Below are 17,082 nucleotides of genomic sequence, written 5' to 3' on the forward strand. Positions count from 1 at the left end.
GAAATTAAAAGTGCTATTCCAGTGAACATACACTGGTTAAGAAAGCACAACAGCCTTATTGCTGATGTGAAGAAAGTTTTAGTGGTCTGAATAGATCATTCCCTTAAACCAAAACCTAATCCAGAGCAAGGCCTTAACTTGCAATTCTGTGAAGGCTGAAAAAAGGTGAAGAAAAGTTGGAAGCTAGCAGAGGTTGGTTCATGAGGTTTAAGGAAAGACCCTGTCTCCACCATATACAAGTGCAAGGTGGGGCCTTTAGGGGGTTCAGTCAGTTGAGCAGCTGACTCTTGATTTCAGTTCACATCATGATCTCAGTGTCCTGGGATTGAACCTCACGTTGGCTCTGCGTTCAGCAGAGAGTCTGCTTCAGGATTCTGTCTCTCTCTCTCTCTCTCTCTCTGCCCCTTCCCCCACTCACTCTCTGTAAAATAAATAAATAAATTTTCTTTTTTTTTTTTAAGTGCAAGGTGAAGCAGCAAGGGCTGATATAGAAACAAGTTATCCAGAAAATCTAGTTAGGATAACAAAGGTGGCTGCACTAAACACCAGACTTTTCCATATAGCACAAACAGTCTTATTATACTGGAAGAAGGTGTCATCTAGGACTTTCACAGCTGGAGTGATGTCAAAGCCTGACTCCAAAGCTTCGGAGGACAAGCTGACTCTCTTGTTAGGGGCTAATGAAGCAACTTTTCTGATGGGTCTGGGAAGGATTCATCATTCTAGATGTCCTTAAGAATATTCACAATTCATGGAAAGAGGTCAATCAACATTTACAGGAGTTTGGAAGAAGAAGCTGATTCTAGCCCTAATGGATGACTTTGAGGGGTTCAAGACTTCAGTGAAGGAAGTAACTGTAGATGCAGTGGAAAGCACAAGAAAACCAGAAAAGTAGAGCCTAAAGATGTGACTGAATTGCTGCAACCCCATATGAAACCTTAACAGAGTATGAATTGCTTCTTATGGATGAGCAAAGAAAATGTTTTTTTTTGAGATGGAATCTACTCCTGGTGAAAATGCTGGGAAAGACTGTGAAATGACAGCAAAGGACTTAGAGTGTTATGTAAACTTAGTTGATAAAGCAGTGGCAGGGTTTGAGAAATTACTCCGTTTTTTAAAAAAAGTTCTACTGTGAGTGAAATGCTAAAACAGTATTGCATACTACAGAGAAATCATTCATCAAAGGGAAAGGTCATTCAATGCAGCAAACTTCATTGTTGTCTTATTTTAAGAAATTGCCCCAACCACCCCAACCTTCAACAACCACCATCCTGATCTATCAGCAGCCTTGAACACTGAGGCAAGACCCTCTACCAGCAAAATATCACACCTTACTAAAAAGCTTAGATGATGGTTAGCATTTTTTTAGCAATAAAATATATTTTAATTAAGGTGTCTACACTTTCTTAGACATAATGCTATTGCACACTTAACATATTGCAGTATAGTGTAAACATAACTCATATATATACACACTGGGAAACCAAACTATTCATCTGACTCCTCTTACTGAGATATTTGCTTTACTGCAGTAGTCTGGAACCAAACCTTCAATATTTCCAAGATATGCCTTCTGAGCTAGAATCAGAGTCTAGAATAATTTTAAAACATAACTTCTAGATTATCTAGCATTGTTAAAGGTCATTATAAATTGCATAATTTTCTAATGCTCAGATTACCTAAATTACCTCCTTTTCCTTTTCAAGAGGTAGGTGCTACATTTTACCTTTCTGGTTTTCAGGGGCTTTAGTACCTCAAAGGTGTTAAAGAATGGCTTGGGGCTTTGTAGTAGCATCTGCCACTTCTTAGATAATCTACGTTGTCTGTCATCAGGTTTTCAAAACACCCGATATAAATAACTTTTTAAAGTACTCCTCAACCATTTCCTTCCCTATTCTATTTCTGCTTTCTACCACCTTTATAAGAGGCACTTGCTATAATTAAGTGATTAACTGATTATAAATTACAGAAAAACAGAAAGCTGAGCACTTTCATGTGTCAATGGAGTTAAGGTAGTCTATAAATTCTGTTGATCTTCCTCCTTTGCTTATAGAACTCCAAAATGCTTTTGTTTTTGTTAGCTTTCATGTTCTTGGCAAGGTAGCATCCTCACTATTTACTTTTCCGTATAACTGACCTAATTCTTCATTCTATTCAATAAATATTTAAGCTTTTGCTTTTTTCTGATCTACTTTTTAGGATTTTATGTCATTCAACTGTATTAAATCAGCTACAATTATAAACCTGCTTTATGTAGCCCTCTCTAATGAGGGCAGATAAAAAGAGGAGAAGCTGGTGGTATAAGTGACAAAAGAAAGAAATGTTACATGCACTACCTTTACAAAATGACAATCAAGTTGCACAAACAAAACAAGAAATCATAACAATCCACCAATAACACAAAAGACTATACATAAAGCATATAATCAGAATCTGAAATGCAATTAATCAATCAAGAATACTGCAAATGTTCCAGCAAAGCAGTAACAAATCAATTTTACATAGGTAAAATAATGTAATAATTATAATTTGATTCTAAAACTAATACTTATATCTTACTAATTTAAAATGTATGATTATACCAATTAATGAATTTATATCTTTACAAATAAAAAATTAATATAAATTTTATTTTATTCATACAGTAATACTTCAGTTACTCAGAGGTCACACACGCAGTTAATAAACAGGAAGGAAGGGAACCCTGGGTGGCGCAGCGGTTTAGCGCCTGCCTTTGGCCCAGGGCGCAATCCTGGAGACCCGGGATCGAGTCCCACGTCGGGCTCCCGGTGCATGGAGCCTGCTTCTCCCTCTGCCTGTGTCTCTGCCTCTCTCTCTCTCTCTGTGTGACTATCATAAATAAATAAATAAATAAATAAATAAATAAATAAATAAATAAAATAAAAATAAACAGGAAGGAAGGGACAAAGTTTCTGAATAGTCAAAACTGACATTATAGTTCATGTAATAAATAAGTTTTAGTAAATTCTATAATGGAACACTATACTGATTTAATTACAGCTAGATGCAATAACACAAATGACATATCCCAAACTGTGTTGTGAAAGAACTCAGACATTCAAAAAGATACATTCTGCATGATTCCATTTAAATAGAGCTCAAAAACAAAATATTAATCAGTGCTGTTAAAACTCAGTACTGAAAAAAAAAAAAAAAACTCAGTACTGAGAGAAAGAAGAGACAGTTGCTGGGAACAGGAATGAGGGAGGTTTCTACAATGGTACTAATGCTTTATATCATCACCTTGCAATTACATGGATGAGTTCAATTTTTTCCAATTTAAATTAGAATTTACTTTTTTGAACAGTTTTAGGTTCACAGTAAAATTGAGGGAAAGTTATAGGGATATCCCATATACTCCTTGCCCCCTACATCTGTAGTCTCCTACACTATCCAAATGGCCCACCCGAGTGGTACATTAATACCGAGTGGTACATTATAATCAATTAATCTACACTGACAGATCATTATTACCCAAAGTCCATAGTTTACGGTTCAGTCTTTGTGCTGTACAGTCCATGCGCTTGGACAAATATATAATGACACATGTCCACCATCATAGTATCATAAAAAGTAGTTGCATTGCCCTAAAAATCCTTTGTGTGTCACCAATTCGTCCTCCTCACCACCAAACTGTGGTTACCAATGATCTTTTTACTGTCTCCATAGTTTTGCCTTTTTCAGGATATCACATAGTCATACATAGCCTTTTCAGATGGGTTTTTTTCACTTAATAATATGGCATTTAAAGTTCCTCCGTGTCTTTTCACACTTGATAGCTCATTCCTTTTTAGTGTTGAATACTATTCCATTATCTAAATACCATTTATCCATTCATTTACTGAAGGACATCTTGGTTGCTTTTAAGATTTGGCAATTAGGAAGAACGCTGCTATAAACATTCATGTGCAGGTGTTTGTGTAGACATAAGTTTTCAACTCATCTGGAGAAATAACAAAGAGTATAACTGCTAGACTGTATGGTAAGAGTATGTTTTAGAAGGAACTGCCACACTGTCTTCCAAAGTAGCTGTACCATTTTGTATTCCCACCGGCACTGAATGAGAGTTCCTGATACTCCACATCTTTGCTAGTATCTAGTCGTATTCATGTTTCAGATTTTAGCCATTCTGGTAGGTATGCAATGATATCTCCTTGATTTGCAATTCCCTAATAACATATGATATGAAACATCTTTTCATATTCATACTTGCCATTTGTGTATCTTTTTTAGTGAGGTGTCTGTTCAGGTCTTTTTCCCATTTTTTTAATTGTGTTGTTCATTTTCTTATTGTTGGATTTTAAAAGTTCTTTGTATACATATTTTGAATAGTCTCATATCTGGTCATGTCTTTTGAAAATATTTTCTCCCAATCAGTGACCTGTCTTCTTATTCTCTTGACAATGGCATTCACAGAACATAAGTTTTTAATTTTAATAAAATCCAGCAGATTCTTTCATGGATCGTGCATCTAAAAAGTCATTGCCATCCAAGGTCATCCAGATTTTCCCCAATGTTAACTTCTATGAGTTTTATAATTTTACATGGATGAGTTTAGGTCTATGATCTAATTTGAGTTAATTTTTGGAAATAGTGTAAAGTCTGTATCTAAATTCATCTCTTTGCAGGTAAATGTCCAGTTGTTCCAGCACCATTTGTTGAAAAGACTTTTTGCTCTATTATATAGTTTATAATATTGTCCTTGCCCCTTTGTCAAATATCAGTTGAATCCATTTATGTGAGTCTATTTCAAGGCTCTCTATTCTGTTCCATTGATATATATGTCTGTTTTTTTGGTCAGTAACACACTTTTTTGTTTTTTAAGATTTTATTTTATTTATTTATTTATTTATTTATTTATTTATTTATTTATTTTATTTGAGAGAGAGAGAGATTGGAGAGAGCATAAGCACAAGCAAGGAGAGGCAGAGGGAGAAGCAGACTCCCCACTGAGCAGGGAGCCCTATGTGGGGCTCCATCCCAGGACCCAGGATCATGACCTGAGCCAAAGGCAGATGACAAACCTACTGAGCCACCCAGGCACCCCAACACACTGTCTTTACAATAAATCTTAAAGTCAAGTAGTGTCAGTCCTCCAACTTTGTTCTTCTCTTTTAGTATCCTGTTGCATATTCTGGGGTTTTTTGCCTCTCCATTAAACTTTAGAATCAGTTCCTCAATATCCATCAAATAATTTGCTGAGATTTTGATGAGGAATGCCTTGAATCTAAAGTTCAAGTTGGGGGCTGGCTCGGTTCATAGAAAATGTGATTCCTAATCACAGATTTGTGAGTTCAAGCCCTACATGGGGAGTAGAGTTCATTTACTAACTAAATAAACAAACAAATAAATAAATAAGTAAAGTTCAAGTTGGAAAGAATTGACATCATGACAATATTGAGTCTGCTAACAAAAAATAGGAAAGCTATTAACTTTTGTACATTAACCTTGTATCTTGAAACTCTGCTATTGCTGATAATTAATTAAATTCCAGAAGAGTTTTTGTTTTATTCTTTTGGATTTTCTATAATCATGTCATCTGCAAAGATGGTTTCATTTCTCTCTTCCCAATCAGTACACCTTTTATTTCCTTTTCTTGTCTTACTGAGCTAAGTAGGACTTCCACTATGATGCTGAAAAGTAATGGTGAGAGGGAACATTTTTGCCTTGTTCCTTAGTGGGAAAGGTTCCAATTTCTCACCATTAAGTACAATAGCTGTGGGATTTTCGTAGATACTCTTTATCAAGTTAAGGAAGTTCCCCTTTATTCCTAGTTTACTGAATTTTTCTCATGAATTTTTCTCATGAATTTTTTCCTAGTGTTGAGCTTTGCCAATTGCTTTTCGCATCTATTGATATGATCACATTATTTTTCTTTAGCTTGCTGATGTGGTGGATTATATTAACTGGGTTTTCAATAATTTTTTAATTGAAGTATTGTTGGCACAGAATACATTAGCTTCAGGTATATAGCATAGCAATTCGACAAGCTTATACATTATGCTATGTTCACAAGGGTAGCTACCATCTGTCACCATACAATGCTATTATACAACTATTGGCTGTATTCCCTATGCTGTACCTTTTATCACTGTGACTTATTCATACATTAACTGATTTTTAAATGTTGAACTAGACTTGCATACATGGGATAAATCCCAATTGATCATAATGTAGAATTCCTTTTATAAGTTGTTGGATTCAATCTTATAATATTTTGTTGAGGACTTTACATCTTTGTTCATGAGAGATATTAGTCTGTAGGTTCCTTTTCTTGTAATTCCTTTACTAGTTTTGGTATTAGGGTAATGCTGGCTTCATAGAATGAATCTGGAAGTATTTCTTCTGCTTCAATGTGAAAGATATTGCAGAGAAATGGTATATTTTTTTTCCTAACTATTTGGTAGAATTCATCACTAAACCCATCTAGGCCTGGTGTTCTTTCTGTTTTGGAAGACTATAAATCAGATTGAATTTCTTTAATAAATATAGATCTATTCAGATTGTCTATTTCTTATTGCGTGAGTTTTAGCAGATTGTGTCTTTCAAGAAACTGGTTCATTTCATCCAGGTTATCAAATCTATGGGCATAGAACTGTTAATAATCCCTTACTCTCCCTTTCTAACTTGACCAACATGTTATTTAGAAGTGTCCTGTTTGATTCTAAGTATTTGGGGATTTTCCAGCTTATCCTTCTGTTACTGATTTATTTAATTCCACAGTGGTCTGAGAGCATATACTGTATCAGATTTCTATTCTTTTAAATTTGTTAAGCTGGGGCAGCCTTGGTGGCTCAGAGGTTTAGCACTGCCTTCAGCCCAGGGCCTGATCCTGGAAACCTGGGATCGAGTCCCACGTCGGGCTCACTGCATGGAGCCTGCTTCTCCCTCTGCCTGTGCCTGTGCCTCTCTCTCTCTCTGTCTCTCAGGAATAAATAAAATATTTTTAAAAAAATAAAATAAATTTGTTAAGGTGTGTTTCATGGGCTAGAATATGGCTGTCTTGGTGAATGTTCCATGTGAGCTTGAGAAGAATGTAATATTCTGCTGTTGTTAAATGATATCCAGGTAATCAATGATGTTATTAAGTTCAACTATGTCCTTATTGATTTTCTGTTTGCTGGATCTGTCCACTTCTGACAGAGGGGTGTTGAAGTCTCCAACTTTAACAATGGACTTATTCATTTCTCCTCAACGTTCTATCAGTTTTTGTTTCATATATTTTGACCTGTTGCCAGGCAGATGTATACCATGGATTCTTATGTCTTCTTGGAGAATTGACCCCTTTATTATTATATAATGCCTCTCTTTATCCCTAATAACTTTCTTTGCTCTGAAGTCTGCTCTGTATTAATATAACCACCCACTTTTTCATTAGTGTTAACACAGTCTTTCTCCAACAATTTAGTTTTAATCTACATGTGTTTTTACATTTAAAGTGGGTTTTGTAAAAAAAAAACATGTAGTTGGGTCTTGTTTTATTGATCCATTCTGATAATCTCTGTCTTTCAATTAGTATTTTTAGTATTTAGTATTTTTAGGCTATTGATATTTACAGTGATTACTGATACTGATTAGTATCTGACATATTTGTTACTGTGTTCTATTTGTTGTACTTGTTCTTTGTTCCTACTTTGTTTCACTATTTTTTTGCCTTTTGTGATACTGAATATTTGTATGATTCCATTTCTTTCCTTAGCATATCAGTTATGCTTTTTTAAAAAAAATTTTTAGTGATTCCCCTAGAGGTTCCAATATGTTTATAATTCTGCCAAGTCCACTTCCAAATAACACTTTACCATTTTATGGGTAGTAAGAGTACCTTATAATAACAAAATAATCCTAATTCTTCCCTTCCCTTGTATCATTGCTATCATTCATCTCTCTTACACATAAACATACATAAGCATACACATACACACAAAGCATACAACATGAATACACTATTATCACTTTGAACAAACACATCTAAGACAGCAATTAAGAATAAAAAAAATTAAAGTTACCTTCATTTACACTTTCTCTCATATTCTTCCTTTGAATATGTAGATTTAAGTTCCTGACCTAAATCATTTTCTTTCTCTCTGAATAAGTTATTTTAGCATTTTTTCCAAGGCATGGCTACTGGCCACAAATGTTCTTAATTTTTGTTTATTTGTCTTTCTCCTTTACCTTTGAAGGATAATTTCACAGGACATAAAATTCTAGGTTGGTGAGTGTTTTTCTCTCAACACTTTAAATATTTCACTCCATTCTCTTCTTGCTTGCATGTTTCACAAAGAGAAGTCAGATGTAATTCTTATTTTTGTTAATTCTAGGTAACTCTTATTTTGCCTCCTTCTGGCTTCTTTCAGGACTCTTTAATTTTGTGCAGTCTGAATATGATAAGCCTAGGCATAATTATTTTGGTATTTATCCTGCTTGGTGTTCTCTAAGCTTTCTGGATCCATGGTTTAGTGTCTGACATTAATTTGAGGAAATTCTCAGTCAATACTGCATCAAATATTGCTTCTGTCCATTTCTCTCTTTTTTCTTCTTCTAATATTCCCATTGTGCATATGTTTACCTTTTGTAGATGTCCCATAATCTTGGATATTCTGTTTAATTTTTTTCAGCATTTTTTTTCTCTTTGCCTGTTTTGGAAGTTTCTATTAACATATCCCCAGGCTCAGAGATTCTTTCCTCAACTGTGTCTACTCTACTAATGAATGCATCAAAGGCATTCTTCATTTCTATTATATTGCTTTTGATCTCTAGCCTTTCTTTTTTATTCTTAGACTTTCCGTCTCAGTGCCCACCTGTTCTTTCATATTGTCTACGTTATTCATTTTAGCATATTAATCATAATTTTAAAAAATTCCTCATCTTATAATATCTCTGAATATCTTAATCTGATACTTACTCTACCTCTTCAAATTGTGCTTTCTGTCTTTTAGTCTTCCATAAAATTTTTTCTTGACAGCCGAACATGATGTACTAGGTGAAAGGAACTGCAGTAAATAGGACTTTAGTAATGTGGTGGTAAGGTGTGAGGGGAGAGGAAGTGTTCTATAGTCATGATTAAGGTCACAGGTTTTTGGGTTTATTTTTCTTTTTAATTTTTATTATTTAAGTATAGTTGACTGGATCACAGTCTTTGAGTAAGCTTTGGCCCTTAGCTGTAAACTTCATAACTGTTTCTCATTTCCACCCCTTTGGTGGGATGGCTACAGCAGCTAGAGTTCTGTATTTCTCTTCCCCCAATTTAGTTAGGCTCTGATAAAATCCCTATAGTTCAGGCACTGGTACATAGTTTCTTTTGAGGTTATGTCTTATTAAGAAGAAAAGAATACTTAAAGAACAGCATGCTCTGGTGTATTTCAAAATGGTTCCTTTTCCTTCCCCACTGCTGGAAGCACAACATTATTCTTCAGTCTTCACTGGAAGAAGCTGGTAGAGCTTCAGGAGGGACAACTCACAAAAGTGTGTGCCCCACCCTGGAGTTTTAACTCCCTGACTTGTCCACATTGAGCCTCCAGCAATTCATCAATACAGTTCAGGTTTTCCTACCCCAATACTGATTCCTGTGGAAGTTTCTGTTCCATTAGGTTGTGGTTCTCTGTATTTTCCTGCCTCTCTCCAACTTGGGGGCCAGCAGTATGCCCTGTAATCTCACTTCTCTGACAGATCAAAGAAAGGGTGATTTTTCAGTTTTTTACATGTCAGGACAGAGTGACAACTTCCAAGCTCTTTGCTTGCCAGAATGAAACTATAAGTCTGTGTTTACCTCTTAATAATTAATAAGCTATATATATTTATAATTTTTACATTTATAAATTATGTGTGTTTATATATGTATGTTACACTTAATTAAAAAAAATTTTTTTAAGTCCATGTACCATGTCGTTGCTGCATAGGAAGAGAATTTCAAGCTCTTAATTAAAAACTTACCACTGTCACTTTAAAGTTCTAAAAAAAACTTTGCTATACAGTCATCAACAGATTTTTCAAAAGGCAAATTAGAAATAGAATCAGAAGCATATTCCATCTAGGCACTTACAGCTGGAATCACTGCTAGGCGTCTTTAGAGTGGCAGGTTGGAAAAACTCCCAGAAGCAAAGGTAAAGAGTTCTGATGTCAAAGAAAAAGAACTGGGCCACTTCTCTACTATATAGATTAAAAAGGTAATGGTATTCCCATTTTCCCCCTCCATTCTGATGCAAATCTTTTCATTCAGAAGTCTTAAAGTAGTTCTCAGTGTGGGTCCAGGTTAATTTTAAAAAGCTGAGGTACTGCTTGAGGGCAGAAACTAGTTACTTAACCTCTTTTGTATCACTTACAGATTTAGCAAATTGAAAGGCACACTAACAGAAGAGTTTATATAATATTTCATAAAGTAAGTAAATGAGGTAAAAAATCAAGCACTTGGTGTGTGCATCTGTGCTTTTTGGAAAGGAAACAAATGAGGGTGTGGATCAAAGAACTGCTAAATGCTTATTTCCATAATCATTAGGCAACTAAACAGAAATATGTTTGCTAGGGTCACTGCACTGAAAGAATTAGGCTAAGAGGTTAACTAAGCAATCCATGCTAATGTCTGTAATCAAGACTGTACTTTAATCAGCTCTGTGAAACAGGCAACAGCCTGACTTATTCCCTAGGAATGGAAATTGCCCCAATCTCACTCAATAATTCACTTTTACATTGATTTAATAATTCTCACTGTTGAACTGCTTCCTCAGAGTTTAAGACAAATTTCTCTTGAAACAGACAAAAGGCAGAAATGAAAACAGCTCTTGTTCTCATATCATAAAACAGAAAGGGTTTCTGGAATTCTGTGTGAAAACAAAACAAAAAACAAGGATGCTCTACTATTTGTATAAGCTGCACTTGATTTCCTGATTTCTGAGAAAACCCAAGGAGTATTCTATAGCAGTTGTGTTTCAACTAAATATAACTTATGGGACCATTCGCATGATGAACCAGAACTAACATTTCCAAGTATTCCCTCCCAAGAGGCAGATTTGGGAAAGTATAGTTCTGAGATCCCTTAATCTAAAAGCATCATGTTCCAGTGTCTTTGGTTCTCTGACTTATAAATGAAAAGAAAATTTGCTTGAAGATCCCTCGATAAACCAGATGTCAAGGCAATTTATGTTTTAATGAGAGTACAGAGTAAGCTTATTAAATTTAATGTTAACCGTTAAATATACTTATAACTCCAGTTCTTAGTATATCTCTTCTTGACAGTGTATGAGTAACACATGGACATAAGGACAGAACAATAATGAAAAAAAGAAAGATTATGCAAAATCTAATATAAAAGGAAAGAATTTGTCCTTGGATTAGAAAAATGTACAAAACCTTGTGGACTTTCCTCCCATGTTATGGTATTTATCACACCATACTGTCAAGGGTCTTTTTATAGTTTTTTCTCCTAAGAGCTTCTCGAGGACAGAGATACATTTTTATATTCTTAGCATCTAATAGAGTGCTCAGAGCATAGATGATGTACAACAAATGACATTATGCTAAGTATCCCCTTTATATATCATAATAATTGTATGAGGTAGGTAATACATTACTACTCAGAGTTTATAGAAAAAAACCTGGGAAACAATACAGTTAAAGAACATGCCCAAAATCACACAACAGTCTAACTTCAAAATACATTGTCCTTAATTATTGTACTATACCATCTGAATAAATGAATTTCTGTTTTGTCAAGTTTCTGTTTTAATAACTAATTTTATCTATTTCCTTACTCAGATACTAGCTGCATTTGTGCCTTATGTATCAGAATGACTATAACCTCAAGAATCGCCAGAAAAACAGAAGATTTGGAGACCAGCCAGATAATTTTAGGATACAAGAATTATTTCTGGACTTCACACTTTCGAAGTGTGGTTCCTATTAACATTAATTATTTCTAAATACAAGTCTACTGAATTTTTTAAATGTAACTAATTGTACTGTAATTACAGGAGACAAGTTGAGTAATTTATAATATAGCAACAGTAAAAACATGAGAACTCTTCAATGAAAAACTTTGAAAAGACTATGAGGTTAAACTAGCCAACCTATTTTAAAGATAGCAGTCAGTTAAAAAAAAAAAAAAAGATAGCAGTAAGTGATTTATATTAATTTAATAAACAATTCAATGAATAATGATTTCTATTACTAGATTATGCCAGGGTCTCATCTACATGATCCCAAATCAATGAAGTTATAAAATAGTTCATAAAACAAATTAATAAAATATTTAATCTTCCATTCTGCTTAAAACAACCATTAATCTTTTGGGATACTCCACAGTATTATATAAACAAAAATCTTTCCAGTCAGAAAAGAGGACTTCAGTAACATGTAATAAGGTAATATTTACTTTTCTTCAGATCAGAGTTAATAAAGGATATAAAGCCAGTCTTACCTAATTCATCTTATATTTTTAGTTTCTAAATACACATGTGCACACATTACATATAAAATTATTTATGGAACTGTGTGTGAGATATTAATGCAAATCCAGTTAGACCGATTTAGCAATACTCTTAAGTCTTCAAAACATGAACAAGGGACACCTGGGTGGCTCAGAGGTTGAGCATCTGCCTTAGGCTCAGGGCATGATCCCAGAGACCTGGGATCAAGTCCCGCATTGGGCTCCCTGCATGGAGCCTGCTTCTCCCTCTGCCTATGTCTCTGCCTCTCCCTCTGTGTCTCTCATGAATAAATAAATAAAAATCTTTAAAAAAAAATGTAATAGAGCTGTAGAAAATCAATATATTTTTTTCAATTTAGTAAAGATGTCTAAAGTGCCAAAAGAGAACTGATATTTATCTGCTTGCTGTTGAAAATGATCATCTCTAATTTTCAACTGTCAGAATATAATGGAATCAAGTATACAGTAAAAATTGTCTTTAATTTTTAAGTTTGCTTACAGTAATGGAAATAAAACTTTTTGGTCAGATTTTTACATACCTTAAAAGTAGAAAGCCCATAAAGTCTCGTGGTATGAACAGTCTCTTGAGAAATGTTTGTAATGTTAGTTATAAAGTCCTCAAGGTATTTGCAAGCTTGTTCCAGGTGTGTTGTGTTTATGATGATCTGCACTAGCTAGAAAATACAAAATATATCTGGTAAAATGACATGTACACCAAATCATTTGGTTTTTGAAAATAAATTATTACTTTTAGCAACTGTACCATTTCTGCATAATTACAGCTTTATAGGATACAAGGGATTATGTGACTTCAAAACCTGGCTGCAAATACTATGGAATGCTATCATTCAAAAAAAATATGAGTCTAACTGCCAATTAATTTAAAATAACTCTTAAAAGTACTTTTCCAATATTATACACTTACCAAGCAAAAATCGGAGTATTTTCACTTTTCATGTAAAGTGTAGTGTGGCTATCAAAAAAATCTACATATATGTTCTAATATCTTCAACTATTAACTAATCTCCAAGTAAACCCTTTTCCTTACATGGCTCGAATTTACACTGACAAAACAAATCCACTTCTACTAATAAATTTAAAATACATGGGATGCCTGGATGGCTCAGTCAGTTAAGCATCTGACTTTTGATTTTGGCTCAAGTCATGATCTCAGGGTTCTGAGATCAAGCCTCCAGTGGTGGCTCTGTGCTCAGCAGGGAGCCTGCTTCAGATTCTCTCTTTTCCTCTGCCCCTCTCCCCATATATGTGCACTCCTCTCTCTCTCTAAAATAAATAAATAAATCTTTAAAAATAAAATAAATTTTAAAATAAAAAAGAAAGCTAGTATTATAGGATGATGTTTAGCAATAACTTAATTCGTAAAGTTTTTTTCATATAATGAAAGATTTAGCTATTAAGTATTTTTTTTAACCTACCTCTGTCAAACCTATATGAGGTTTTCTAATAAGGTTCAGTAAACAGCTACTCAAAGTTCTGGTCAGCAGCAGATTTGTAGATTTTCTAAGCATATCATCTATTTCTGTTGAGCTAAAAATAAAGGTTGATTATTATTTCGCTTTCCACAAAGGTAACAGTTAGCTTCCTAAATGATTTAACACAGTTTAGCAAAATAACTTGCTCCACCTCATTCTTTTATATCTTTAAATAAATTACCCAGATTTATTAAATCCCCAAATTCAATTCTGTCACAAAAGGGACATTTTCAATAAAGTAGAATGTTTATTTACGGCATAATTTAAATGTATGCCATTAACTATTACAGTAAGACCATGCGGTACTTAGTATAAGGAAATAAAGTTATTTTTATTTATTTTTATTTTTTGAAATAAAGTTATTTTTAAATTATGACTCCACTATGGATACTTCCAAAGACACTATACAACTATACATGTAAAGTCTGGCAATCAAAAAATAAAAAATACAACTATATTCAATACAACAAAAATACAACTATAATCAATCAAAAAATACAACTATAGCTAAAATTATTTTTTAAATGCAAATTGATGTGAGCCATTACTAGATTTAACTTTAATGTAACTAAGCTATTAATGTCCGTTGACATTTTTTAAAAAGGTTCAAAGAAATAAACATAATTACCTTACATTAGTTTTAACTTGGTGCAAAGAAAAAGAGAAAAAAATAAACCTCTGATATTTATTAACATCCTAAAGATTACTAGGCAAGCACTAACAAGCTTTTATTTTCTCCTAACCACTAGGCCTTCAATTTAAGTAAACAATTACTTCATTCATATATATATATATATATATATATATATATATATATATAGCTTCATTATCAAAAGAGCTAAGCTGTCCTTGGACTGTTTTCCCAGTCTCAGTCTCAGCACTATTAATATTTTAGGCAAGATAATTCTTTGTTGTGAGGCTGTCCTATGTTCTGAAGGATGTTTAGCAGCATTCCTGGCCTCTACCCAATAGATACAAGTAGCACCCTTCCCCCTAGTTGTGACAGCCCAAAATGTCTTCAGACATTGCCAAATGTAAAATGTACCTGGTGTGGGGGTGAGGAGGTGGAATTACTTCAGCTGCAAACCAACTGCTTTAAACATAGACTAAAATTTTAGCATCCTTTTTCTTTTATTAAAACATTACTCTTAATAATCTATGAAGCACAAATATTTACTAGTTTATATTTATTTTTTAAATGCAAATACAGCAGAGCATTTGGGTGGCTCAGTTAAGCGTCTGCCTTCGGCTCAGGTCATGATGCTGAGGTCCTCGAGTGGAGCCTCGCGTTGGGCTCCCTGCTCAGCGGAGAGTCTGGTTCTCCCTCTCTACGCTGTTCATGCCCACACACTCTCTTCTCTCTCAAATAAATAAATGCAATCTTTAAAAAATGCAAATAGAGCAAGATTTGACAAAACACAGGTACTTCTCACTACTACTCCAATGTTCTCCATTTTAATGGAGGCACTCTTTTCAGTATCTGTTAACCTTAATTCTGACAGACCTCAAGAATATTTTCTTGATACTTTACAACTAAAATCAAGACTTCCCAGACACAGCAGCAGGGTTTCAGGGTTACTGGACATCAACTTTGAGACAGAAGACTCTTTCTAATCATATCAACACTGTCCTAGAACAATCAGTATACTCACTCTGTTAAAAAAGAAGTGGTTGCCTACTCCTCTGGTTTCTTTTTTGACACACTCAAATTATGCTTAAAGACACCCTGAATAGCATACTTCTCAGATGAAAAGTCATGCATAGATAATGCCTGTTGTTTAATTTCCCTGAACTTCCTTGAATGCTAAGTCAATGCATACTTTTTTTCTTGCATAAGAAATAGTAGAGAAAGAAAACCTATCAGCATTTAAGTCCTTTTTGTCCTAACAAGATGTACCTGACAATAATCAGTATTCCCCCATCAGGTTTTTATCTCAACTGAGCAGATTTTTTTCCTTAACTCCCTGTCCTTTGAGCCTATAACTTGTACTTTTCCCACATTTTAAAAAACATTTCGGAGTAATTAAATCTTAATTACAATAAATCTCTTAAAATATTTTATAGCTTAACCTCTTAGGCAAACTGAAAATTTCTTATAGATCATATTAGGTCCAGATGTTTCCTCTGCAACCAAATAGTTGAGACTTTGAAGTCTCTTCATGAAGTCATTTCATTCTCCAGTCCTACTTTTATTCATATATAAAAAGAAACCCAAACATTTGTACTAAAAAAGCTCTGAAGCATCTTCTGGTTCTAAAAATCAAACTCCAAAATATGTTTAAACATAATAAAAGAGCTTTAAAACCCAGAAAGTGATTTTTTCCAGAACTTTTTAATAACAAATAAAAAAAAACAAAGGTACTCAAATAGCTCAATTTCAGGTCACAGATATAATTTTTTTTTAAATAAAAATATGTGTCAGAAACCTGATGATCAATTTATTTTTTGATCAATTGATTTTTTGAATAAATTTATATTTACATATTTTTAAAATAACTATGCTGTGTCTGTCTCTGCAGTCTGAACTACTGCTTCTCTTATTAACAAAATGAAAATAGCCAATGTTTTTAATAAAATATAATTTCAAAAGTATAAACATAAGCCTTGTTGAATGAGGAACTTATGGTCATAGAGAGTTCATTAGAATGACTAGATATTGGGGATCCCTGGGTGGCTCAGCGATTTAGCGCCTGCCTTTGGCCCAGGGCGCGATCCTGGAGTCCCGGATTGAGTCCCACGTCGGGCTCCTGGCATGGAGCCTGCTTCTCCCTCCTCCTGTGTCTCTGCCTCTCTCTCTCTCTCTCTCCATGTCTATCATAAATAAATAAATAAATAAATAATAAATCTTAAAAAAAAAGAATAACTAGATATTGAACTAACAAGAGTGACAAATATTTTTATCAAAGAGAGGAAAAAAATTGACAGTCTTCTCTGCTATAGCTTTAGGCCATAACACTGACTTCCTAGAAGGCTAGGAGTTAACATACAAAAAGAGTCAGAACTGAGGTCCCAATTCTAGTTCTAGTAAGCCATTAGTGGACGTTAGGGGAAATCATACATAATATTTTAACTGATGACTTTTATCTTTGGTGTTATAAATGCAACAAAAAAATCAGATAACAATTAGATAGCCAATGTCTCTCCTCTGTA

The 17,082-nt window shown here is 34.0% G+C and overlaps 1 protein-coding gene across 5 annotated transcripts in view; it reads right to left on the reverse strand.

Annotated features, from left to right (window-relative positions):
* The window catches only part of EXOC6 (exocyst complex component 6), a 221,024-nt gene that overhangs the window by 89,531 nt on the left and 114,411 nt on the right, over nt 1–17,082 (reverse strand). For all 5 annotated transcript variants that reach the window (XM_041743259.1, XM_041743260.1, XM_041743261.1 and 2 more), the window contains 2 exons: nt 13,876–13,987; nt 12,979–13,113 (listed from right to left, as the gene is read on the reverse strand). In XM_041743259.1, the coding sequence (XP_041599193.1) occupies nt 12,979–13,113; nt 13,876–13,987 (247 nt within the window). The remainder of the gene's footprint in view (nt 1–12,978; nt 13,114–13,875; nt 13,988–17,082) is intronic.

The sequence above is a fragment of the Vulpes lagopus genome, chromosome 2 (genome assembly GCF_018345385.1).
Source record: "Vulpes lagopus strain Blue_001 chromosome 2, ASM1834538v1, whole genome shotgun sequence".
NCBI classification, from domain to species: Eukaryota; Metazoa; Chordata; class Mammalia; order Carnivora; family Canidae; genus Vulpes; species Vulpes lagopus.